General features: G+C 36.5%; 1 protein-coding gene across 1 annotated transcript; it reads right to left on the bottom strand.

Moving 5' to 3' along the window:
• On the bottom strand, positions 1–26,246 carry LOC109503023. Its single transcript, XM_023260050.2, has 5 exons — positions 26,110–26,246; positions 6,918–7,425; positions 6,051–6,160; positions 1,122–1,196; positions 1–248 (listed from the first exon to the last, which is right to left on the bottom strand). Exons 2-5 carry the CDS (start codon positions 7,339–7,341, stop codon positions 180–182), a joined length of 678 nt encoding a protein of 225 aa, XP_023115818.1. The 5' UTR covers positions 7,342–7,425; positions 26,110–26,246; the 3' UTR covers positions 1–179.
• Positions 26,247–27,333: the final 1,087 nt, after the last annotated feature.

The raw sequence follows: 27,333 nt of genomic DNA, 5'->3' as shown, positions 1-27,333 counted from the left end.
TTTCTTGCAAGGGAAAATCTATTTTTAACCAAGACCTAATTGAGATGTATAGGATGGAAAGTAATCACTCCACTGTTTCATCATCAGAAAAACTATGGAAGAACACAGAAGTGAGGTAGCATGCAGAGGCAGCTACTGAAAGCAGGGTGGAGCTCAGGGGTGTTGTGGGTGTGTCATTGTCACTGAAGAAGCACAGAGGCGGACATTCTCATCACTGCATCTGAAGCAGAGGAAATCTCTAGGAAGAGCTAAAGAAAATTATACAAATAAATTAACAATGGCTATATTTTAAAAGCTTGATCTTTTAATTCAGAATAGAAGGATGTGACTAAAGTGAACTAATAAAAAAGACATGACACAATAAAGGAACCATTTTAATTTTAAAAATGCAGAGAAAAGTCTAGAAACAAGTTTAAGAGACACCAAAAAATGAGAGTAGAAAAAGACAATAAACTTACTTTTGGCACCACTGTTTAAGTATTTAATTATGTTAACAATAAATTATAAAATATAAGAAACTCAGTACATATGATATTAATGTGTTATATAGCATTAAGCTTAAGATGGGGGAAAATTGTATATAATTCTCTTATATGTATGCCATAAATCTCAAGTCTTCCTCTACTTTCTATATGAAAGAGAACTTTCATTATATTGCTACAGATCTCTGGGTCCCTAACCCAGAACATTCATCTGATATAGACCAAAGTTTTAAAATACTGTCTCCAAGTTTGAGATATGATTGAAAAATCATCAGGTTACATTTTGAATACCAGAGGTGTATTTTATAGGACTTTCGAAAGTATGTGTCATCAGAGTAGGTGCTAAAAGGCTCAGCTTACCAAAAATAAATTCCATTTATCTAACTGTGTTAAATTTTTGCTGCTATAATTATTCTTTATACTTAATGCTACGTATTCATAGGAGAACCTATTTAAAAAGCAACTGTATTATTTTGGAAGAAGAAATTGTAAGCCATTAATATCCATTAACATATTTTTCCAGACTATTTTTTTATATTAATGAACTTAAGAAACACTAAGGGACCTGAGGAAATAGATGCCAGGTAGGTATGTATTTATGGGGGTTATTGCAAAAAAGGCAAAATTATATCCACCCACCATACAGAGCAGTGCTTGAAAGTCTTGAATAGCTATGGAGCAAAATGGCAAAACAGATGTCATGGAAGAGATGAACTGAAAAAAAGATAAAAGGAAAGAAGAAACAAACACTTGACTAATTTCCCAATTTTTCCTAGGGCTAATTCTTACCTATCACTGTTTTTGGGTACCTCATTCCTTGAGTATTAGTATACAGAGTTATGTGGAATCTGAAAAAAAAATCACCAACAAAATCATAGAGACAGAGCTCATATTTGTGGTTGCCAGAGGTGGGGACAGGGGGATGGGAGAACTGGTTGAAAGTGGTGAATAGGTACAAACTTCCAGTTATAAGATAAATTAATTCTGTGTATGTAATACAGTAAAACATAATGACTATAGTTAACAATACTATGTTGTATGTTTGAAAGTTGCTAAGACAGTAGATCTTGAAATTCTTGTCACAAGAAAAAAAACCGTTAACTATATTAGGTAATCATTTAGCACTATATACCTATATCAAATCATTATGTCATACACCTTAAATTTACACAACATTATATGTCAATTATATTTCAATAGAGTGGAAAAAAGTAAGATATGTAACACTGTCATGTTTTTTAACACCTAACTATCTTAATTCATTTTGATCACCTTTCTACATATGGCGAACACCTGTTACATATTGTCACTTCAAAAAATATAAAGTAGTTCAAAACTTGTTACTTTAAAAAACAAAGGTATATAGTCTGGTCCAATGAAAAACTCATTAGAAAGAACACGTACTGTAACTTTTTAAAAGTTATTTCTTATGTGAGACTATGTAGTTTAAACAGATTCATTTTGGAAGTCTTTGTTATATTACTAGTGACAAGGGCTGTTATGCAAAAGAATTGAAGGAATTGGAACAACACAAGTCAAATCTTTCACTCAGTGTTTGGTATGCAAGCCAAGTATATAGGGCAAGGTTACATAGATGTCCTTTCTGACTTCTGAAAACTATTTCAAAAGTTTCTCTCTTTCTGATATGTGAAGACTTGAGAATTTGCTGTCCTGGTGCTTTTGACACTAAACTAAGCCAACATTACAGGGAAGTGAACACATCTTTCATCATTGGTTAAGATTAGCTTAAACTGAATCTACAGGGTATCTGTTATAAATACATAACAGGTCATGGCTGAAAAGAGAATAATTTAACCCATTTTACTCACTTTAGGCTGCCCAACTATAATTAATAAAGGTATGTTTGCAAGATTTTGGAACAAATATTAGAAAACCAAAACATCTGACTGAGAGTTAAAGCTGTTTAATAAATGAAAATCCACAATGGGAGCTAAAATAAAAATTGAACTTGGAAAAAATAATATTTAATCTCAGTAGATATTTTCAATTTTATAAAATGAATTAATCAAGCTAATGTCCTTTTTAATGTGTTGGGATTAAATTTACTGTTTTCTTATAATCCTAAAAACAAGATCCTTACTGCTTTCATTATTTCTAGAATAAATACACTTAAAAGTTTATATGTTGCCATATGATACTTATGGCAACACTTATAAAAAGAAGAAAATTATCAAATAATAAAGTTGTACATGAAAAAATATATAACAAAAAAATCTCAAAATATCTTACTCATTTGAGGTTAAGAAGATGAAATGATATAAAAGAAAAAAGGGTTTACGTTTTGAGTGTCAGAAACAGTAATCATTTTTAAAATTTCTACTTTAGTAATACAGGCATTTGCCTGAGAGCCTTATAACTTGTACTTAAAAATTCTAATCCCATTTAATTTTTATTATAAATCCCCTTGAATTATACCCAAGCTAGTACCTCTGTCAGGCTCCCTTCTTAAATTTCTCACTTGAGGAAACAAGAAAAATAACAACAGAACCCAGTGGTATATACTTTTGGGAAAAACTTGAGTTTTTCTTTCTTTTGAAATGTATTTTTCACACGTTTTACAAAGCCTTGTGAAGTGGCTGTCATTTGAACTGTGTTTCTTTATCCTTTGGTATTGGTGCCTGAAGAAAGAGCTTCAAAAATAAAATGATAAAAAATAAAAGATTCTCCCAAAGATTTGATATCTTTAAATACTCCCAATTCTCTTATGGCTACAAATCGTAGTTCCAATATGCAGTTGCTGTCTTCTACTCTCACAATTGTCTTTAGGTATTGAGATACTGAATGTAAATGCAAAGTTTCCTATTGTGTTCTTAAACCTTTTTTTTCATAGTTTCTACGGACTGTGCCATCCTTTTGCTGCATGATGTAGTAGCTAGCAACATTTTAGAGTTTGTAATTAAATATTAAAAGTATATATAATTAATGTATAATGTATAATAATAATATAATTAAATATTAAAATTATATATATTATATATACATACATAATGTATATACATACATAATGTATATACATATATAATATATATATATACATTAAAGTTTTTTTTTTTTTTTGAGATCAACAGTGAGTAGGGGAGGGGCAGAAAGAGAGGGAGGGAGAGAATCCCAAACAGGGTTAGCACTGTCAGTGTGGGACATGGGGCTCAAACCCAGGAACCGTGAGATCATGACCTGAGCCAAAATCATGAGTCAGACGCCCAACCGACTGAGCCACCCAGGCGCCCCTAAAATTATATTTTTTTAATGAAAAGAGATATGTTCCATCATCAGCAGTGCTTATAAAGAACTTGTTATATTTAAATGAGGGAATAATGGTTAATATATTGAAATGTTTTGCTTATCTTCAACCTCAAATTGATAAATTTATCATAGGTAATAGATCACTTGAGAAATACATATTTTAAACATATTATGACATTTAAAACATGTTTGACCAACTCTAGTACCTTAGGAAACAGGCAGGTAAAAACTGGGTGCAGAAATTATTCATAATGGAAGCATGGTATTTAAGTGTGACAGCATCACTGGGGGTCGGGCTTTAGCAGTCTAGCACCAAGTGGGAATCAAATGTCTCATATGAGCAGTTGCAATGACTAGTTTCTGACTCTGGATACCGATCTCTTTCTCTTTGGGAGTTGCTGTGGTTGGTGCTTGTTATTTATTTACTGACTTGGATGAACTTAATTTAGTGAAGTCTATTTTTCCCCACAGTGTGAAACCTCTGATGCCAATCCTCACAGAGGACAGTCTTTTCACACTAACCATGGAATGGATAGTGTTTTTAGCAGTGTTGTCTCTTTCCTTGATCTTTCTGTTATGTTGTCTACTTCTGTTGGTATCACATCCAACTGTTAAGACTCCACTAATTGCCAGCTGAGCACTCAACTGTTTTTGACATAATTTGGACTCAGATTAAAATAGGTGCCTTTGCATGTGTATTTTGAGGTCAATTTTTCTTCTGACCACAGGGGGCGTCTTTTTAGCTGTCTCTTTTCCTAGTTCTCTTTTGGTACACTAGTAGCTTGTGATTAATTTGTTGCTATCATGAAACTAGCAGCTTTATCTTCATGGCTTATCGTCAAAATCTACACTTTTTTCCCCCCTTTCTTTATAACATCCTTATGCTTGAACTTTCCCAAACTATGTCCCAAAAATACAGTTCCCTGGAGGAGAGTTCTGGTGTTCTCTGTTCTTCTAGCTTGCCTCTTTCTCTGAGCAAAAAAAATCTCTGAGTTTCTGTTCTGGAGCTGAGGGTAGGGACAGTGGCTCACTTCTCTTGGAATGACTGGGTGTTATACAGAGGTGGTTAAGCCTGGTCTTCTCCTCCTGCATCTCTCAAGGTGGAACCTGTACACTGTAAGTGAGCTGGGGTGAGGAAAATTGGGGCCAAAGTATTTGCCCCTGCCACACCTGGGTAAGACGCTCACCCTACAAATTGGGGTGGGGTGGGAGAAAGTGGCCCCCAATTTATCAGCTGCAGTTGACTGAAGTTCACCCTGTGCAATTTCATCCTTCTGCAGTTAGCCAACGGTGGGGAAGGATGGAAAATATCTGACTGTCTCAGAGAGATACCACAGCCCTTAACTAGGAGCTGGGAGAAGACATAGGCCCCAAGGGCCATGAGGTCTAGTAGATTTTTTTTTTTTTTGAAAACAGTTTCTTCATTTTCTCCATGTTCTTAGGAAAATTTTCAGAAACTTTACAAGGTCACTTATTTTGTAATTTTTATCTGTTATGGTTATTCTGCTGAGATGAAGGCCATAGAGCTCCTCACACAGCTGTTTTGGAGTAGAGCTCCCTCCAAAGCCATTTTTATCACAGGACACTAATTATTTGTAATTCTGAAAAATACCACAAAGTTTGAAAGAGTTTCTAAGTTTTATAACAAAAATTTAAATGCTCAAAAATATGGCTCAAATTATAGTATATTTTTTGACATGGCACATTTTGAACGCATAGTATAAACATATATGAGTGTGCTTATCAAGGAAAAAATAAATATAATCTTTCAATTAATCAGTGAGGCATCTGACAGGCATTTCTATTGCTTCAAATTCATTTCTGAAATGAACTACTTGCACCAAAATCTTGATATTTTTAGTATGGGCTTTGAAAATATTGATGTTAATATTAAAAAAAATAAAAACACCACCACCTGTTGGGATTATGATAGTAGTCCTATATGATGGAAATGGTCTTCTATAACATTCTTGTTATTTTCCACATGTTGATTTGACTTAGTTTATCAGAAGTACTTTCTCTAGAATTGTATCACCCTGAAGTAGTTCAACATGCCATCCCCAAATATGCTGCTATTGTAGGTTGGTAATTTGGAGCTAAACACACTTGAAAAGCAGTAAATGCAGGAAGAGCCTTTCTCTGAACTCCCCTGATCTGCCCGAAAACCAGATCCTCCAAAGGGAACTCAATTGTCTGAAATCCCCTCCCCAAGAGTATCATCTAGCCAGATGAACCCCTTCTCTCAGGAGAGGGGACTAGAAGCGCACACAGCACCCAGACAAACTTAGTCACAAACCATCATACCTTCCATCTGCTGGAGAATTCAGGGCAGCTGCTCTTGACAAAGGTCCATATGTGAGAGGAGCAGAAAATATTTGAACCCAGGAGTCCCTCACACAGATGTACTTGTCTGCCTAGGATTTCAGGGGAAGTTAGGGTTTAGTTTCCTTTTCAAAGCTGCCTGACCGAACGGTGTTGGGGAGGGGTTTGAGGAGCAGTCCAAAGCTGGAGGCCTCAACACAGTCCTCCAGAACGGCCCCTCCCACCCTGCAGCATCCAGGGCTTAGGGGAAGGACTTCCCCATACATTCTGCGCGGTATGGAGTTGCTTCTTAATGCCGCGGGTGTGTGTGACAGGAGAGGAAAGTGGCTGTCTGGCCTCTTCCTCCTTTTCCCATTCCCCCAAAAGGGAGCCCCAAGCTGGCCCTCCCCGGTCTGGCACACAGAGGCACCGCTGATTCCTCCCTTCACCCGTCTGGGCGCTCCAATGCCGCACTGCCACCTGTCCCCCACTCTCCTTACAGGCTCCCGTCCACCCAGCTTAATAAAATGGTTTGTTAAAAAAAACAAGCAAACAAACAAACAAACAAACGCAGCACTCCGCCAGCCTGGGGTTTGTCTCTTGCTTCGACAATGCTCCCTCTTGCTCCGGCAATGCTCCCAGGTAACAGAGGCCGAGACTCCCCTTCTTCTAGCCTCTGACCAACCTCTAACCTCCTGTCCAGTCACAGCCTCCCAGACCATCTTTTCTGCTATCATCTGCCGTTGGGACCAAACCACTTTATTTGCGCTTAATTTTTTGCTGCCCACCAACCAGGAGCTCCCAGATTTCTCAGAACTACCTGCACTCAACTAGCTGGCCAACCTGCATTTGTAGGCCTCCTATACTTACCTTTCTCTGGGCTTCTATCTGGCCTGGAGGGTGTGGCTCCGCAGGGCGTGGGCCACTTCTGCCCGTTGGCAAGGAGAAGCGAGATCACCCAGCCTCCCTTGAAAATGCAAAAACAGCGCGGGGGAGGGGGCGGCTTCGTGCCCTTTTCCGGAAAGTACAGAAGCCTTCGCGAGAGGAGTGGGGGTAAAACCCTGGAGGCCAAGGAAGCCGCCAAGGTTCTGGGGAAGATCCTGAACCAAGCCCTTCGGGATCTGCGTGCCCGTGGAGAGAGCCATCTCTGTGACTTCCTGGAGAACCACTTCCTAGAGGAGGAGGTGAGACTTTTCGGGCTGGGCTGGGGGAGGGTCTCCCCGGAAGGTTCACCCTCAAGCGTGACTAGGAGACTCGGGAGCCCAGAAGTTTTTGAGGGGCCCTCTGGCATCATCCCCTGTGGTGTCCGGTCTTCTGTCTGAGCCTCTCCCTGAAGCCCTTGCTCAAGACCTGGGTCAAATGAAAACAATAAAACTTTCTGAAAAAAAGAAAAAAAAAAAAAAAGCCTTAGAAAAGGCCCATTCATTTTACCTAAACACCCTTCACTGTCTTCTAAGTTGGTTACATTCCTCCTTCTCTTCCCTTATTGAGATGATATATAAGCTCTCAAATCTCACCATTATTTTGGGTATTCACTGTTTTTTCCTGTGATACCCCATACATGTAATACTAAAAATTAATCAATTTGTATATCTTTTCTCCTGTTAATTTGCTTTTTCGCTAATTTCATAGACCCAGTTATTGAACTGAAGGAAAACAGAATATGCCACCCCAAAATATGTGATTTTGGGGTACAGATACTTTGCACTGAAGGCAATTGAGAAGATATAAGAAATGACCCTCTCCTTATTAGCTTAAAAGCAAGACATAAATTTTCAAAGATCTCCCTCCACCCCTCTCTACCAGGAAGAAAAAAAGTTAATCACCCCAAAAGTTAGACACTATCAGCCTGAAGAAGGTATCAAAGGAATCTATACAACAAACTTTACTAATTGGCCTCTAGCTCATTCCTTCGAGGCCCCAAACAGATTTCCTGTGTCCTGTCCTTTCTCCACAAGTATATTATTCTTTGTTGAAGATGCTATGTAATCTGGAATTCTAAGCCATCTCTGAGTTGCTCATTTTCCCTGGGTATCTCCCACATATACTTGGAGTAAACATGCTAATGAACTTGTTTGTTTTCCTCTTGGTCACCTATCTTTTGTTATAAGAGTCTCAGGAAAAACTCCAAAAGGTAGAGGGAAATCGTTTTCCCTCCCTTACAGGAGCTAAGAGGGTAGAGGAAGTCTTTCCTCCCCTACACCCTCTGTGTATGAAGATTAATGCTCAGGTTCAATCATAGCTGTTCTTTTTAGATGCACAAGTGTCTAACAATTACTAATCTACATGTGATTTTCTTAAACACTAACTATTAGGAAGATCTGAAGAGTAGACCCTGTGAAGGAAACTAAAGCCAAAACCAAATCAAACCAAACAGAGGGATATGTTGGAAGGATATGTGAAAATCTAGCCCTCCCCACCCTCTTCGACACACACAGTCATAAACACACACATGGTTTCAGGCACATGTGTACACAGACACGTACATATTAAAAGAAGTAAGATTATTCCAGTGTGTAGCATGAGGTATCTCTGAAAAACTTCACTACAACAAATAGTAAATTTAAGAAAACACTTGATTTTAGAGTTTTATCTGCTTCAAAGTAGCAAATATTTCATTCTCAGATTCTTTATTCACAACTTTTTAAATACATAATCTCACTACAGGAGGAAAATAGCAGTCAATAGTGGGCAAAATACAAAAATGCTGGTAATGGGTTCTGATTAAGTTACTTGCCTAACTGAAGAATAATAAGAAACAAATTGTAATCATTCCTGTCATTTGTTACAACACCGTAAAATATTTTGCTAAAGTATCCAGAAATTATCCTAATGTGCTCATTTTCTTCCTTTTTAAAAAATATAATTTATTGACAAATTGGTTTCCATACAACACCCAGTGCTCATCCCAACAAGTGCCCTCCTAAACGCCCATCACCCACCTTCCCCTCTCCCCCACCCCCCATCAACCCTCAGTTTGTTTTCAGTATCCAAGAGTCTTTTATGGTTTGCCTCCCTCCTTCTCTGTAACTTTTTTTCCTCCCCATGGTCTTCTGTAAAGTTTCTTAAGATCCACCTATGGGTGAAAACATATGGTATCTGTCTTTCTCTGACTGACTTATTTCACTTAGCATAATACCTTCCAGTTCCATCCACGTTGCTGCAAATGGCCAGATTTCATTTTTTCATTGCTAATGTGCTCATTTTCTAGGGCTGCCATAACAAAGCACCACAACTGGGTGGCTTAAACAATTGACTGTCTGAGAGTTCTGGAGGATAGATGTCTGAAATCAGTGTCAGCAGGGTTGCTTACTTCTGAGAGCTGTGTGGTAGAATTAGTTCCATGCCTTTCTCTCAGTTTTGGTGGTTTGCTGGGAATCTGTGTCACTCCTTGATATGTAGATACGTCAGTCCAATCTTGTCTTCACCTGGCGTTCTTTCTGCGTGCATGTATTTTAGTGTCCAAGTTTTCCTCTTTTTTTACAAAGATGCAGTCATGTTCGATTAGGGCCCACCCTAGTGACTTCATCTTAACTTGATCATGTGCAAAGACCTTATTTCAAGAAAAGGTCACACTCATAGATATCGGTGGGCTGGAATGTCAATGTCTTTAGGTGGACGCAATTCAACCTGTAACACGTAGGGACTTTGACACCAATAGTAAAAGTGAATGTGTATGAACTGTGAGAAAATAAATAGGAAAAGAAACACAAACATACTAGATTATGGGGAGTTATGGGCCCCAATGACTCTCAAATTTCTTTATAAATATCTATTACTAATTCATTTGTAAAAAATATATGTAATTTATTTGTGATACAAAAACAGCATTTTATCAATTCTAAGACACACTTTTTTCACATTTTAAAATATCTTAATCATGATGCATATTAAAACTTGTGAATATGTGTAATTTTAATTGAAAACTTTTTCCCTTTATTAATGGTACTAAAATGTCTTAAAATAGATAATATTGTAGACTCCATAATATATAACAATGTTTTCTCTAATAGCATAAGCTGAACCTTGTCACCATTAAGTATAACTGTACCTACCCAGATCAGATTTGTATTCTTTCTTTGCCTAGCTTATTTTAATGACACTTAATACTTTAGGAAAGAGACATATTCTTTCTAAATAGATATGAAATTAGAAATCAATATGTTGTATGCACATAATTTGATTACAAGTATCCTTCTATCAATCAGGTAAATATATGATCATTGACCATAACCAAAACCTCTAACTGCTTTAATTACGCCTTTTTTCTTTCGTCCTAGTCACCAGTTACCTTTCAAATTTTAATGCTATTAAATTAATTAAACTTCACAATATTCAACCCCTTAGTTAATTGTCACTAGTAGCACTAGAATTGTCACCACAAATCAGCTTTATGTAAATTCTTCCTAAACGAGTTTGTAGATTGCTTATTTTTTTTACTTCTTTTTTTTTTAAGTTTATGTATTTATTTTGAGAGAGAGAGAGAGGGAGAGAGAGAACATGAGCAAGGCAGGGACAGAGAAAGAGAGAGAGAGAGAGAGAGAGAGGGAGAGAGAATCCCAAGCAGGCTCTGTGCTGTCAGCACAGATCCTGACATGGGGCTTGAACTCACTAACCGTGATACCATCACCTGAGCCAAAACACAGTCAGACGCTTAACCCACTGAACCACCCAGGTGCCCCATGGGTTGCTTATTTTTAAGAACTGTATGTATCACTTGAATTATGTGCACCATGAAAGCTATATAAAAATGCAAAGACATGACCATTATTTGTGGCCATTTTTATGTAATTCTGTGTATTACAAACACATTTTATTTCCAAATTATCTTCCCCAAAATATTTAATCAGTCATTCAAGCATCTGACTCTTGATTTCGGTTCAGGTCATGATCCCAGGGTTGTAGGATCCAGCCCCATGTCGGGCTCCATGCTGGGCATGGAGCCTGCTTGAGATTCCTTCTCTCCCTCTCTGCTCCTCTCCCCCATTCTCTCTTTCTCTCAACAATTAATTTGACTTACAGTATTTCAAAATACTGCATTTTCCTCAGATAAATGACCTGTTGATATTATATTAATCACAATCTGACCTATCTGCCATGTTTCAGTTACAAATAATATTGGTGAATATTATTTCCACAAGCACCATTCCTTTGAGAGAAAAGCTTACAATTTTCACTATATTCATCAGTATTAGTGTTCATTTACAAAGACATACATGTGTTTATTTTATCTTGTTCTGGTAAATTAACATCATAGAAGGATTGACTTATGAAAAGGTTGGGTCATATTTAGTCAATACATTTCTCTTAGGAACACTTTATTCTTAGTTAAGTGAAGAACAAGAGGCCAAGGGCACTCTATTTTTTTGTTTATCTATGTTTGTTTTTGGAGGGTCTCACCATGGTTGACTAATGTTCCACTGTAGTCTCATTTTTATTTAGGGCTGAAATTTTAATTAGTCCTTTGAGTTTTAGCCAGTTGTCTTTTGGCAACTCAATGCACATGTCTCCAGTCACTCTCTTTGACACTTATGTCCTGATACTCTCCTTCCTAATTAATCCACTTACATAGCTTTAAATAATTAACTTACTACTGTGAGGCTGTATTTATAAAATATTTTGAAGTATCTTAAAATTTGTTTTTTCTATTGTTATTGTTATTATTTGCTATTAAACTTTGCTAAAAACAGGTCAAATGCATCATGCTTCATTAGCATTATTCAGTCAACTATTATTTCCTGTAGTGCTGTATTGTTATGCTTGTTTATATAATTTCCCTTCATGATAGTTATTGGTATATAAGGAAGGCATTTTTAAAGCACTTTACCAATAATATTACTACTATTAATAGCAGTCAATTTCAAAAATATTATTACAACCTTTAAAATAAGAAAACTGAGAATTGTAGCTTGTAATAGAGAATTTTTGTTTGCTAGAAGGTGCACAAGTACAAGAAGTTAGGTGTTAGCCTGTGGTCTAAAAAGTTGCTAGAGATTAATGATATGATTCATTTTCTAAGAAAAATAGAGGCTATTTAGTCAGTTTCTGAATGCAATGGTACAATAGCTAACATACCATTCTGTTGCTCACTGAGTCCTGTTCAAAAAGAATATTTGATTCTTATAAAGACATAATTAGTTGAGTTGGTCTCCAACCTGGGAGTAAATTAGTCAGTGAAAAGTCAGCTGAATGTCTACTATTAACAGCTTTACTGGAGATGCACCAGTCAGAAACAGTGTGATTCTGATTTACAGAAGAGGAGATACACACACTCACACACACACACACACACACACACACACACACACACACATATCTAAGACCTAGTCTGTAGAGGGAGAGCTATAGACAATATTTTGCTTATTTAGATACTGCTTTTTGATACTAAGCTGTACCCAGAGGTTTTCCTTGAAATAACCTATAAATAAACTAAAAATGGCTATGGTCATGCTATAGTCCAAGACAGGAAATATACACTGAACAAGAACATCTGAAACATAATTAAATCCTAATAGGGAATAAGGGTTAGAAGGAAGGGAAGCTGGCAGCTTATTTCTTCTCCATTTTTGCCATGAGACCCAACTAATAAGCTAATCGTCTTCCTATTGCTTTTTTTTTTTCCCTTCAAGTGTACATTAAACTTGAAATTACAATTCTTCAGAGAAACAGTAGTAGAGGTATATAGAATTGTGGGGGTTAAGGGTTCAGGGGTGGCAAGTCCACAATCTATAAGGCAAGCTAGATTCTTGGCCAGGAGCTGCTATTGCAGTCTTAAGGAAGAAGAAATTATTTTTAATTAGGGCTTATTTTTTAAAATTCTGAGTTTAATTCAAATGTGTATCAATACTTTTCAGGGGTGCCTGGCTGGCTCAGTTGGAGGAGCATGTGATTCTTGATCTCAGGGTCATGAGTTCGAGGCCTACATTAGGTGTAGAGATTACTTAAATAAGTAAACTAAAAAAAACAAAAAAACAAAAAAAACCCAAAAAAACCCACAAGAAAGCAAAAAACCTTCCAAAGGGATATTCAGGACTCCAGGGCTGGATAGGAGTGTTACTAGATTATGAATGTGGTACAGTAAGCTTTATTAATGTGCCCAAAAATTTCCCTTATTCGTAGTTTCTTCTCACATTCCTTCTCTTTCTCTTTCATGTCTCTCATTTGCTATGAGCCAAAATGGTCTGTAAGTGGTCACAAATTTGACCAAGGCCTTGGGAATTCTAATAGCTGAATATTTTCCCATCCTGGTGAGTTCTTCAGTGAGGAAAAATCAGTTCTATTCTTCCCCAGGGAAACCCCTGTTTTGTTCTAAGTGCTTTCAACTGATTAGATGAGGCCCACAAGAGTTATCGAAGATAATCTACTTGAAGATAATCAATTGTAGATATCATTTACATTCCTAAATTTCTTCACAACAACTAGATTAATGTTTAGTTAAATAACCTCATACTATAGTTTAGCCAAGTTGACACATGAAACTATCTACCACATTTCACTCCTTGTCAACTTGGCACTCATACACATGTCCTTAAAACATACTTAATCTCCAAAGACAATGACAAAGTCATACTTCTGCTTACTATGATATACTTATCCTGTATACAACCAAAAACTGTTAACCTTTTCTCCAGAAAAAGACAAAAGTCATTGGATGATATTTGCTCTTCTCCTTGATAATTCCATAACTTAAAAAATGTGATTGAAATTGTTATTAATACATACTATTTTAATGATAAGGAGAAAAGAGATGGAATAAAAATATTTGATAAATAAATAATATACACCCACATATCCATAATAAAATAAAGGAGAACTACTTATAACAATTATAGAATGACAATCCATGTTTCTTCTATTGGTCACAACATTGTAGCTGGTATTTATAACTACCTTCTTCTACTACCCATCCCATATTTACTTTGTCCCCAACAAGCCACTCAGCTGATCATGGCTCTTTGCTTAGTATAGGGACCTAAACCTTCATTACTGAAGGGTGTGGGGCATTAGTTGTCCTGCCTGGATTGGATTGCCACAGTTTTCCATTGCCTCTCATTAGAGAGCATGGTAGTACTAAGACATGCCCTAAGTGATTTCTTATATACCAGACTTACTCCTCTTTACATCCATTGTGTAGTAGCAGCCCAATTTCATCTTGATAGTCAAGGCCAATCACCCAAGACAGTGTCACTCCCTTCTAATCCTGATTCAGAGACATGAGGAGCCCAAAGTGGCCAGGTGGCTGTCTTAATCACCAGTTCAGTGGAGTCATTGTGTGTCTCTTGATGGAAGCTTCCTTCCATTGAAACTAAGACCTCTCTCGACCAGAAGAATAAAAGGTTGCAGGGACAAGAAACAAAATTTTTGCTAGCGGTTCACAAGGAATAATGGCGAGCATCACCGCTCCCATTTTCACCTCTTGAGTACTGGGCCACAAAACCCTGGCTATGGAAAAACGAGCACCATATATAGGATACATGTTTAGAGCTTATGCATATGGAGAGTGTCCCAAAGCCTTGCGATTGCCACCTAGCTGGTGCATATACCAATTTCAATTTCTTACTTTTGACAAGTCTTCTGTGGCATTGTAAGATGTTAACTATAGAAGACACTGGTACAGGATATTGGGTAATTGTCTGTACTATCTCTGCAACTATAAGTCGCCACATTGAAACATAAAACTAAACACCACGAAGTATAAATTCTCAACTTGCAAGTATGAGGTACGTGAACAAAGTCCTCACACCAGTCTAGAAATCATTCTGAAGCAGAATTGTAGTATTATCTAGACTCACTTCCAAGTGTAGGATGTGTGGGGGAAATCCCTATTCTATTAGTTAGCTGTTGTGAGAATTTCAGCAAATTACTTAATCCCTTTAGCCATCAATTATCTCATCCACAATATGGAAATAATAGTTCCTACTCCATAATGTTGCTACATGGAAGAGAATTTAGAATAGTTCCTGGAACAGAATAAGCACTCAGTAACCAATATTAATATTATATCACAGCATAAACACTTTAAATTCCACAAATGAAAAAATATGGAAAACACACAATGGAGTGGAGCCTATATGCACTTAGCAGGGACAACTACCCATACCTTTCATAAGTTAGTTTCATTGCTTCTGTAAAGCAATGTTAACAATATTCATCTCAATGGATAATAAATAAAATCCAAATATATTTACATCCATGCACATATCAGTGTTATGAAAATATAAAGCACATAATATATGATTATATGACAAATTTTATTTAATTTATTGCAAGTAAATTCTATAGCCTATTGCGAGCTTCCTTGGGAAAGATTTTATCTTAAATATGTAGTCAAATAATTAGCAGTACATTTTCGTTTTTATATGTTAGTATTATGTTAAAATTTGCCTTATTCATGAATGAAATATTTTAAGGGAAAAACGCCCATACATATATACGTATAAATGTAACACTGTACATTCTAGAATTGCAATAACATTATAATCAGTTAACCTTGCTAAGGAGATCCATTTCTTCTCATAAATAAGAGCTAGACATTTTAACTTAAGCTCATGGGAACATATTTAACTAGAGAAATTACTTTGAGAATATTTCTACACAATGCATATAAAGAGCTTCTTATTGAAAAAAATTAATATGGTATAAATGGGTTTATTCCCAAGTGCATATGGTGATAAATGACAAATTTACATTAATTTTTGGAGATAGGTAAAAGGCATGTATCATTTACTTTCTACATAGTTCATTATATGGAAATGCAAATATTAATCTAAAACAGTAATACCTTTCTACATACTGTCTGAATATGCTCAAAAGAGCAATGAGATTTTTTGACCTCTTTTTTAAAAGCGTAAGTCATATTGTTTCAGGTGTCCAGCATGCCATTGCAGTACATATATATATATATATATTAATCTCAAATTCCCATGAATATTTAACTTTGCAGCCTTTATCTTATTACTGCAAATATGCTAAACTAAAGCAGCTATATTTTGATCATTGGTTAGGCTTTTTCCTTTTATTTTTTTTAAATCAGTAGGTTTAGGAATCTGGAGAATAATGGGTCACTGACCATGTGGGAGGATGAATTCTTTTTCTTTCTTTTTTTTTTTTAAAGTAGAAAATGATAGAACCATTTGACTCTCACCATCAAAATGTTGTCACATCTGTTACTTCTTGCTTGTGTCCTACTCCTATGATTAAAATACTTAATACTTGTCCTTTTCCTCTTTTCAATGTAAATATTTCATTATATATATGAAACTAAAATCATGAAAGGTATTACACTACATAGCTAAATTTCAAGCAAACATTTTCAAACCCAAACATATAATTTTATCATCCTCAAAGAACAAAATGTCCTTTGAGAGAATAAATACAAGGAGAAAAACCTCATTAGTTGTGTATCATTCCCTCACTGTTGGTTTACAAACTCCTTGGGAGCCTCCCTGGTATAATCTGAAACCTGCTCTTGTATGCAGAGGGAGGATAGAGATGGAAGAAAGAGGCAGGACACTGCAGATTGGTAGGTGGCAGTTATAATGAACACGGGAATTTACAAGGCTTGTCTTGGGGGTCTGCAAGTCCAGTACGTTTCCACACCCACCTGCCAAATCCTAAAAGTTTATACTGAGGCCTTAATCGAGACCGTTATGTACACTGTCCAGAGGGTCTCGACACCACATTTCCATTTCAAGGCTTTGTCCTTGTGGCAGCTTCTGGGAGCAGGGAAGGCAAGCAGAGAACATAATTCAAGGACAGGAGAGAGGATGAGGAGCCTCCCATTTCCTGGGTTCCTCCAACAACCTCCTGATGACCTCCTCCCACACTCCACCCACTGCACCCAGTGTGACAGGCTCTTACAGTCTCACAGGCTCTCCCTTTTTTCTGCTGTGTGCCCTGAGCAATCAGCAAGGGGTTGCACTAGCATGGAGGAGGCACCTTTGGCTGCTCTCTAGCTACACGAGAGACAGATGCCACAACAACAAAAGACACATGCAAGAGGAAACACGGGTTAAGACCATAATTAGCCAAATTAGGGGCCCCTGGGTGGCTCAGTCAGTTGAGCATCCAACTTCGGCTCAGGTCATGATCTCATGGTTTGCAAGTTCAAGCCCCGCATTTGGCTCTGTGCTGACAGCTTAGAGCCTCGAGCCTGCTTCGGATTCTGTCTCCCTCTCTCCCTGCCCCTCCCCTGCTTGTGCTCTGTCTCTCTCTTTCTCTCTCTCAAAAATAAATAAACTTAAAAAAATAATAATAATTAGTTAAATTAGTGACAACTTTTTCCACAAAAAATGGAAAATTACTGGAAATGTTCATTTACTATGTCCCTTAAGCTGGGAGTTGGATCACTCAGGGCACTCACTTGTGCCCTCATGCAATTTAATGTGACCACACATTAACAGACTCATCATGTATGAACACACACCATTCTGATTGGATAATAGCACAGGTGCCTCCTTGACAGGCTGTAATAATGGCCAAGGCCATTCTATATTGGAGGACAGCTTTTCTTATTAGAGACATTTCTGTGTTCAGTGAGGATAGGCTCTGTTGGCTGTTATTCAATGCTTGCGGGGTGAATTTAGTAAGGTCCTCCAGACCAATGGATGGAACAGAGAGAGCAGCTAAATGATTGTACCAGTGAGAAATGCAACATGCCCATCCTCCTGAAGAGGAGAGGAAGGCTGGCAGCTTTAGGAACCTGATCTGGTTGTACATACCATGCATGTTGGCTGGGGAAGTGGCACTGGCAGGTGTGAGGAGATGGGGCAAGATATGGCAGACCAGAACCTTCACTTTCTCCCCACTTTTAATGGTGCATGCTCCATTGTAGGCATAGTGCATTTTAACAGGTCAGACTTGTAGCAGGGCAACGGGATCTCAGTGGAGATTGAGTAGTGCCCCCTCACCACAGGGTGTGAAGTAGTTCACCCATCCCAGTCAAACATCCCATTGTAAATTCCAGTAGATAATGCCTTTCCCTGACATGATAGGGCTTGGTGTTCTCAGCAGCATAGAATGTTGATCCTTGGTGGGTGTCTGAGAAAAGGGTGTTTCCTGCAACTTCCGTACCTTTATGGTGTTGGGTGCCTCAGCAGGGGTCCCCAATTTGGCATATGAGCCAACAGGTTCTGTTGGCTGAGCATTCAAATATATTAAAATCTGGGACTGTACTTTAGTCCATCTGGCCAACATGGTTTTACCTATCAGTAATTTAGTTTTTCCTTTATACCAACCCTGGTGCTTGTGGATTAAAGGGAAGATGGAACCTCCATTCAAATGTCACATTTTTTTGACTAGTCTTACATATCATGACTTTTGAAATGTGACCCTAGATCACTCTCCATTTAACAAGGGTATCCATCCATATTTAGAACCCTCATTCAGAGGGAGAAGGTGAATATAATCAATTTACCAATCCCTCCCTAGTTGGGAACTTTAATGCAAGGCCCCAACTCTTTTGATAGTTACCTTGGGTATTTGTTTAGAACACACATAACCTATAACCTGCTATTACTGCATTAACCAAGTTACTGTATTTCAAAGGCAATCTGGCATCCTTGGCAATATGCCATCCCTCCAGGGTACTGTGGTGGCTGCTTTTTTAAATGCACCCAATCTGCTTTATCTACTGACAGGCCAGTTGCTAGGGATTGTATCTGAGCTAGAACAGCAACTTCCTGATTATCAGGGGGTATCAATGCCTTATGAGGCAGGATGTAGAAGACAGTGAGGATTACTTCAGGCTCTTGCAGATGAACCCAATGTCCCTTCATACATCCTGACCCCACAAGGGCCCACTCATGAATTATATACCCCTCAGCTTCTAATTGTCCAGGACTTCAGGTTAATCTCATTAGAACAACCCAACTGTCAGTGCAAACGGTTAATGACCAGAAATCATAAGTGATCACCAACTAGACTCTCTGAGTTCATCCCTTTGGCTGCTGTGGTTCATTCCTTCCTGACAGGGTCCATCTAGAGGAGCACTGTACATTGCTAGGAACTGTTGTTCAATGATAGTATATCACATTTCTGCTTCCTTCCAGAGCTGGGACCAAAGTCCTAGGGTCACTCTCCCCTTCTGTTGTCTCTGCCACTGTGCCCAACCCATGCCTCCCAGAGTCACAGACACAACTCATTCAAATGGTAGCCCTGCTTGAGATGTCTAGAGCTTGAATCTCTTTCACTAGTAATTTTGCCTTCTCAAAGGTGGCTTGCTGTTCTCATCCCAAGTCCCACAAATGCCCTCTCTTTACCAGGCAGCATACGGGTGGAGGCACCATGCCAGGTGGAGGATAAAAATTCTCTAAAACCCCCAGAATCTCCACAAAGGCTTGTATTTCGTTACATTTTTGAGGTTGGATAAGCTTACATTTATCAAATACAGCTTCTGGGACAACATATGTCTTGCCTGACAGAATGACTGCCCAAACCTTATGGCACTGTCTGGGCCTTAAATTTTCTGTGGGTTCCCTGCCCATATGATTCTTCACAGATGTTCCAACAAAATCTGCAGAGTGTCCTGCAGCAGATGCCAAGTCTTCACATGTTAGCATTATGTCATCAGTGTAATGGACCCATTTTACTGATGTGAGGAAGGAGAATAGGGACAGATCTCAGGCTACCATCCCATGGTATATTGTGGCACTGTGCAGGTAGTCTAGGGGAATCACTTAAAAGGTTCATTATTGTCTCTCCCACAAGATGGCAGATTGATCTTAGTTATTAGAAACCAGTACTGGTCAAAGTCTTTTTCATGATTCTTGTTGAAGATGAACCACTTTGGCAGAAACTTTTTGCCAAAGCATCAGAGTAAGATAATAGCTGTCTACAAAGGTACTAAAGATACTATGAGAGTTTATTAAAATGCAGTTGACAAGGGAATTTGGTTATTTTTGCAACATACCTTTTTAAATTATGACTGATAACATTATGCCAAAACATCAGATTTGGGGGAATTAAAAAAAAAATGAAATAGAATGAGTCAGTCCAGCTCCTGGGTCAACTGGTGGTTATGTTTCTCAATGACCTACCCCACACTTACTAAAACACAAAAGGATTAATAACACAATTTCTAACAATGCAAGTATTTTTTGAAGCACATATGTGTTTAGTATGTAGTGAGACATTGTGGTAGGGTGCTAATGATAGAGAAACAAATGATAATAGAATAAATAGGTGTTACTCACGGTAATGCTCTTGGAAGGACTTATAATAATATACAAAGGTTAGATAGAAACACATGTATCCAGAAAAACATATAAAAGTACTGATCCTATTAAACTAAAACAACAGTGCTTCTGTGTCTTAGTCCAGAGAAAACAGAGATAGCCTTGCCTATAGAAAGATGAGAAGCAGGAGGAAGCAGGAAGCTATTGCTTGCATGCATCGGGAAAGGGAGAAGTTCACCTAGAAGGATAATTATAGTATATATAACAATTACTTTTCATTTTATTATTATTGTTATTATTTTAATTTTAGAGAGAGAGAGAGAGAGAATGTAAGTAGGGGAGAAGGGCAGAAAGACAGAGAGAGGGAGAGAGAGAGAGAGAGAGAGAGAGAGAGAGTGAGAATCTCAAGAAGACTTCATGCTCAACACAATCCCGATATGGGGCTTGATCCCACGACCCTGGGACCATGACCTGAGGGGAAATCAAGAGTCAGATGTTCAACCAGTTGAGCCACCCAGGTGCCCCTAACAATTACTTTTAAAGAATAGTTAATAGAGCTGGGGTTTTGCCTGCAAACTATTTTAACTTATATAAACTATCATTTGTGAAACCAGAGTGGGAACTCTTCTAAGGCTGATAAATCACTTACCACATTTTGTTCTCTTTAACCAAAGAGTAGTGTTTAAAGTGGGAGAGAGCAATTGCCACTGAGCAATTTTACTGCATTCCTCAGCAGTAATGAAAAATAATAGAAACATGACTGTGCCTTTGGGGAATGGAAATATTCATATAAGTTTTGCCCAAACTTACTTTACCAAACACAAAACCAAATGCTATAAAAATTATTTTTTTAAAAAAATGGGAACACTGAATAGTCTATTTTTTTAAATGAATCGTGAGATATATGGGCATGTTAAAGACTTAAGTTCCACAGTTGAGAATTCTATTATAAATAATTTAAATAATTATTTTCTAAGTTTATTTGACAGTGGAATACATGATCTATCTCTGTCTTTATGAGCAAGCAAAAAACAGTATATGGTGTCACCATCATATCTGTTTATCTAATAAAAAAACACACTTTGGGAAAAAAATATCAAAGCAAGAGAGCATCATTGATGACTATTCCTGGAAACTAGAGATTAATTAACAGTAGGCATACACAAAATAGGTGATAGATGATCCCTAATTTACAGACTTTCGTATATCCTTAAATTATACTCCAATTCGAGTTAAGAGAGTCACATGAAAGAATTTCAGCAGCACCTAGAGCATAATTTCTTCCTCCTCCCTCAGTTTTACTAATTATCAGCTAATGATAATTACCACTTTATGGCATGATTATTCTATTTTTATAATATTTTTGTTTATCAACTTTATTTACATACAAAATTTACATATAAAAATGCACTGATTAGTTTTGGCAGATGTATACATTATGGCATCCACTACCAGAATCAAGATAGAGAATATTTTCAATGTTCCCAAAGGTCCTTTTAGATCCTAATGAAATACATCCCACTATCATCCCAGTCCCAGTTAATCACTGACCAGGAAAAAAAACAAACAAAAACAGTAAACACAGTAGTTAAGACATGTATCCGTGGTCTATATCTATTACAATGACAAAATAAATAAAGTGATACAAATACTGGCTAAGTATTGTATCAATTTCTATACAGCCTTGCATAGGATATCAGTCTCTCTGGGGAGTTTTGTGTCTATGAGGATGATTTCCTCATTTTCATAGACTTAAAATTCATCTAAAAGTGGGATCTGTAACTTCATACAATTTTCCATTTGGACTATATTTTTCTCTTTATGTCTGAGAAGGGCAGGATCCAGACAGAAATATTTTCAGGAAAAAAATGTCAATCACATGTTAACAAACAAATTCGGCTAAGAAATTTAGAAATTTTATTAAATGGGAAAGCAGGAGTATAATAAAGTTTCTTTAATGGGGGATGAATAAATGAAGCATTTATGTGTGCTAGTTACTTAAAGATTAAATAACTTCTTCCTTCTCCTTTTGTTAAAAAAATTAGGCTGCTTATGCTTTTTGGTTTGCTTGTTTTGTTTTATTTTTCTTTCCCAGGTAAGGAAATTTTAAGTACAAACTACCTCTCTATACCATTTAGATAATTTAACTATTATATGTGTCCCTATATATCATTATCCTCTAGTCTTGAATCAGGTGTTATTTATACCTTTGGCTATGATTCTCTTCAGTTTCTCATATCTGTCATTTCTTTGACTTTTGATTTTTTTTTTGGCTTTCTTACCTGTTCCCATATAAATGATTGAATTTAATTGAGCAAACTAATTCACCTTGATTTTCTCCTCAGCTAATGATGCCATTATGCATATTATTCACCTACCAAATATAAACTGATTTCGAACATAATGACGGTATCAACTATTGTGGGGAGGTAGATGATCTCCGAGTCATATTAGATTGTGCTCCCAGTAATTGTATCCCAGGTGAAAAATTTACTGTTAGGCAGAGCTCTACTGTTTTTGAGCATAAAGCAATAGTGAAGGAGTTATCTCTGTTTCATATCTTGAAAATAATGAGTACACAATTGCCAAATAAGCAAAATGCCTGTGCAAATAATGCAAAAGCAGTGTAACTTTTACACCAAAGTACTGAAATACTCGAATTTTGAAACAAAATTAATAAAATTTTGAAACAAAATTAATAAAATTTTGAGTGTGGGAAATGCATCCACTAACACTCTATGCCTAAGCATATTTAAGAAAACAGTATGAAATTGCTTAGACTATGAAAATACAGACTTCACAATTGATATGTTTATGGTCTCAAAATGCACTTTTTCCTGAAAAGAATTAAGTATTGATATTTGCTTAAATTTATATGAAATGGAAAAAGAATGTGTGGAAGAACGCACCGAAATTTGAACATCTGCTACTCACAGGAAGTGACATTTGCAGGGTGAAGTAGAGATTAATTTTTTTTAAGAATAACCTTTTGTTTTATCTTTATGAAAAAGTTATAATAATAGTACTCATATTTCACATATATCCCACATCTACTTTTTTCTGTATTAACATATTACATTACTATGGTAATTTGGCACAACTGATGAATTGATGTATTGATACATTGCACAATAATGTATTGATACATTATTATTGACTAAACTTCATGCTTTTTTCAGATGTCCTTAATTTTTTATCTAAAAATTTATTTATTAAAAAATATTTTTAATTAACTAAACTTCGTGCTTTTTTTAGATGTCCTTAATTTTTTTTATCTAATATCGTTTTCTCTGCCAGGGTTGTTTCCAAGGTAGAAATAAATATTTCTGTATGTATCCATCTGTGTCGGCACTAAGCTAACCATGAGTTCACATTATCTTCAACTCTAATCCATTAACATATGGATCATTCTAGCTTTCTCACCTTGCTTGTCTGAAGCTTCCCACTCCAACGGTGAGAAACCTGGCTCCCAACATCTGCCATCCATTTATTTCATTGTCGAATTCTACTATGTATGTATGGTAGATATGATGGTTTCAGAACAATTAACACAAATCCCCATAGTAAAACAATTTTACCAAATATAATACAATGACTGTGTGTAGTTTCATTTATTTGAAGTCTTATAGTCTTCATTCATTTTCAGTTACTACTCCCTTAAGTTTGGTTATTTCATGCATTTACAATACATTTAAATTCCTCTATCACAGTCTGCATTCCATACACTTAAATGATTTTTTAAAATTTGCATACATTAAGATTCACTCTTTGTGATGTAAAATTCAATGGGTTTGACATGCAAAGTCTCATGAATCCATCATTATGGTGTTACAGAATCATTTTGTCACCCTAAAAATCCTGTATGCTTCATCTATTCAAACCCCACCTGCAACCCTAGGCAACTATGATCTATTTTTGTTGTTGTTGTTGTTGTAAAATTGCTTTAATTTGGTTCTTTCTGGATTACAAACTGTTGGGATGGGCAGTGAAATGTGCCATGCTCCCCATCACAATTCTGAACCTGTAATTGCAATTATCAAAATATACATCTGTTTCACCTTTATAAAAAAAAAACACACTTGCTGCCCCTTGTTTTACAACAAGCACAAAAAAATTATAAATTTTTATATCCTTGTTCCACCCCAACATGGGTCTGTGCCCAAGGGAGGGAGGAGCTGGCCAGCATGGGGTCTGCTCTCAGGGGAGCCCTCTGGACCCATGAGAGCAGGATATTATACAGAAGACAGTTAAGACTCAGGGGCCAGGGTCCCACTTTCTGGGGCCCCAGCAATAGAAGCAGACATGAAACAAAACTTTGGCCCAAAATTTACAGGAGAAAGGAAAACCTGAAAGTTTAAAACTACTTGTCTCCTGGACAGAGAATAGTTGGTGTGAGTAAGGCATCTTGAGGTGTCAGATGAGGCTAGCTTGTACCCCTCCAACTACAATCTATTGATTGTCTTGATCACTTTGTCTTTTCCAGAATGCCATATAACTTGAACCATGTAGCATATAACCTTTTCATACTGACTCCTTTCACTTAACATTATGCACTTAAAATTTATCCATGCGTATCTTTTTGTGCCTTGAAAGTTCATTTCTTTTTATGGCTTAATAATACTCCATTGTATGGATGTACCACAGTTATCAGTTTGTTTACCATTCTCTGAAGGAGATCTTGGTAATGACAAATGATGTTGAGTATCTTCTCATATGCCTATTTTCTGTCGGTATATCTTCTTTGGTAAAGTATCTTTTCAGACATTTTGACTGTTATTTATTGTATTTTTTTTCTTTGTTGAGTTATAGGCATTCTTTGTGTATTTTGGATACAATCCGTTATCACTTATGTATGTTTTGTAAATATTTTGCAAATATTATCTCTTAGTCTGTGCCTTGTCTTTTCATTTTCATTTTTTTTTAATGTTTATTTATTATTGAGAGACAGAAAGGGACAGAGCATGAGCATGGAAGAGGCAGAGAAAGGGGGAGACACAGAATCCAAGGCAGGGCTCTAGGCTCTGAGCTGTCAGCACAGAGCCCGATGTGGGGCTTGAACTCACAAACCGCGAGATTATGACCTGAACCAAAGTTGGATGCTTAACAGACTGAGCCACCCATGATCCTCTTGTCTTTTCATTTTCTTAACAGTCTTTCACAGAGCAAAAATATTTACTTTATATTATTAACATTTTAAAATTATAATTCTATATTGGTGGATTCTTATCTTCATTATGTGTTATCTTTGTTCACTTAAAATAAAGCATACAATAAAATAAATGTTTAGAATTGCTTTCCCAAATGCTTGAGTTCTAAATTATATTTTTGTATATCTTTGTATATGATTTTATTGTATTTTTGCAAGTAATGTTTACAAAATGACTAAATAGTCACTCAATTGATGTTTGCTTTATAAAATCTCGTATTTTTCTTGTCATGAACAGAAGATTCATATGCAACATTGCCTTCAAATTTTTATAGTCCCAATGTGCACATCATTCAAAACATATAGTTTTTAATAAAGTGACCATAAAATTTTATTAAATATTTTTTTCTAATTGGCACAACAAAATTTCAGAGATACAAGTTTCAAAATATTTCTAAGCAGCACTTTTTACATTGGAAGCTTCACAAATTTCAATTAGAAGTACTTCTAATTCTCTATTTGTGACCACTATAAATATCATTTTGATCGTTTCAGTTACAGAAAATATACAATGTTTCAAAATGGGATTTAGAAAGTTTTCATCATTCAACTTAAATGTGTTTAATAATTAGAGCCTTTAAATAGATTTTTTGAACTATAGCAATTTAGGTAAAAAAAACACTATTAGTTTTCATGCTAGCTTAAAAGAAAATGAAGACATAAAATTATCTGTTCAAATTACCTTATTTTCAAAATCACAGATACATCTTTGTGTTCTAAAGGCAGTGTTTAAACGCGCTCCTTTTATTCTAAGGTCTTTATAGATTTCCACTGTGTGTATGATTAAGGTGCATGAGTATGAGAGGTGAGAGACTTCTAGTAAATATAATTAACTGTGCTTGACAAACCTTGAAGAGCTTGAAAGTGTCACAGTGCTGTAACCTCAGGTTGTAATTCTGACATCACAAATGTTTCCTGGGAGAGAGCAAGAGAGTAAGCGAAGTCTTATATACAGAAATTATAGGAAGCAATTGAAGGCTAGACTGAACTCTTCACTGAAGTGATAAAAAGCCTTCAACAGTAATTTTTGTTATGCTTCAATTACTTACATTTCAATTACACTTTCTCTAATACCAGATCTCCTCTTCATCCTGTTAAACACACATTCAATAGCTGTCCTTTTCTTATTAACCATACACTGGAAAAAGCAAAATATTTTCTCAAAGGCCTGTAGAGCTAAGAGGATTGATGATGGACATAAGTGATACTTACATTTAGGACAGTATCGCAAATCAGTCTCAGACTCATACAAATAGTGACTAGCTATCATTGCTTATGTGAAAGTTATTTTGAAAGATTTTTCAAGTGAAACATTTGTATCAGTTAAGAATAAGCAAGCTTTTATCCAAAGCTCATTGCCCAGCACAGCAAATTAAAATAAACCTAGCAGCATCACCACGATGGTCTGAAAATATTAAGAAACAAAGCTCACTCCGTTAAATTGCTATTTATCTCGTTTCTTAGTGTATATCTTTTTATTATTTAAATTCTAAGGTTTTACCTAATTTTGAAATGTGACCACTCATAGGAGAACATTCTCTACCTATTATTTATTTCTCAAGAATAGTCTTGGAACCCTCTGCATCTTTATTACCTGGGGAAGATTTAATTTAAGGATGCCTGTGCTTCGGATGCCTGGGTGGCTCAGTCAGTTAAGCATCCTACTTTGGCTTAGATCATGGTTCCTGGGTTTGAGTCCTACATCAAGCTCTCTGCTCTCAGCCCAGATCCGGCTTCAGATCCTCTGCTTCCCTCTCTCTCTGTCCCTCCCCCCGCTCTCGCTCTGTATCCCTTTTTCTCTCTCAAAAATACATTTTAAAACTTTAAACACATTGTCTACGAAAGCTACTTGAAAAATAGAAAACTTTCAGTTAAAAGAAAAAAAAAGATGTGCTTCATGTCCACT

The sequence above is a fragment of the Felis catus genome, chromosome C1, assembly GCF_018350175.1.
Source record: "Felis catus isolate Fca126 chromosome C1, F.catus_Fca126_mat1.0, whole genome shotgun sequence".
NCBI classification, from domain to species: Eukaryota; Metazoa; Chordata; class Mammalia; order Carnivora; family Felidae; genus Felis; species Felis catus.
This window is presented reverse-complemented; position numbering and strand designations above follow the sequence as displayed.

Bases quoted from the DNA above. Each gene is read 5' to 3' on its own strand.
- LOC109503023 (XM_023260050.2), bottom strand. From the start codon at position 7,341: ATGATGCCAGAGGGCCCCTCAAAAACTTCTGGGCTCCCGAGTCTCCTA. The intron at 6,161-6,917 runs GTAAGTATAGGA...CTGAAATCCTAG, and splicing joins AGATAGAAGCCCAGAGAAAG to GCAGACAAGTACATCTGTGT. The intron at 249-1,121 runs GTGGGTGGATAT...AATTTTCTTTAG, and splicing joins TTCAAGCACTGCTCTGTATG to CTCTTCCTAGAGATTTCCTC.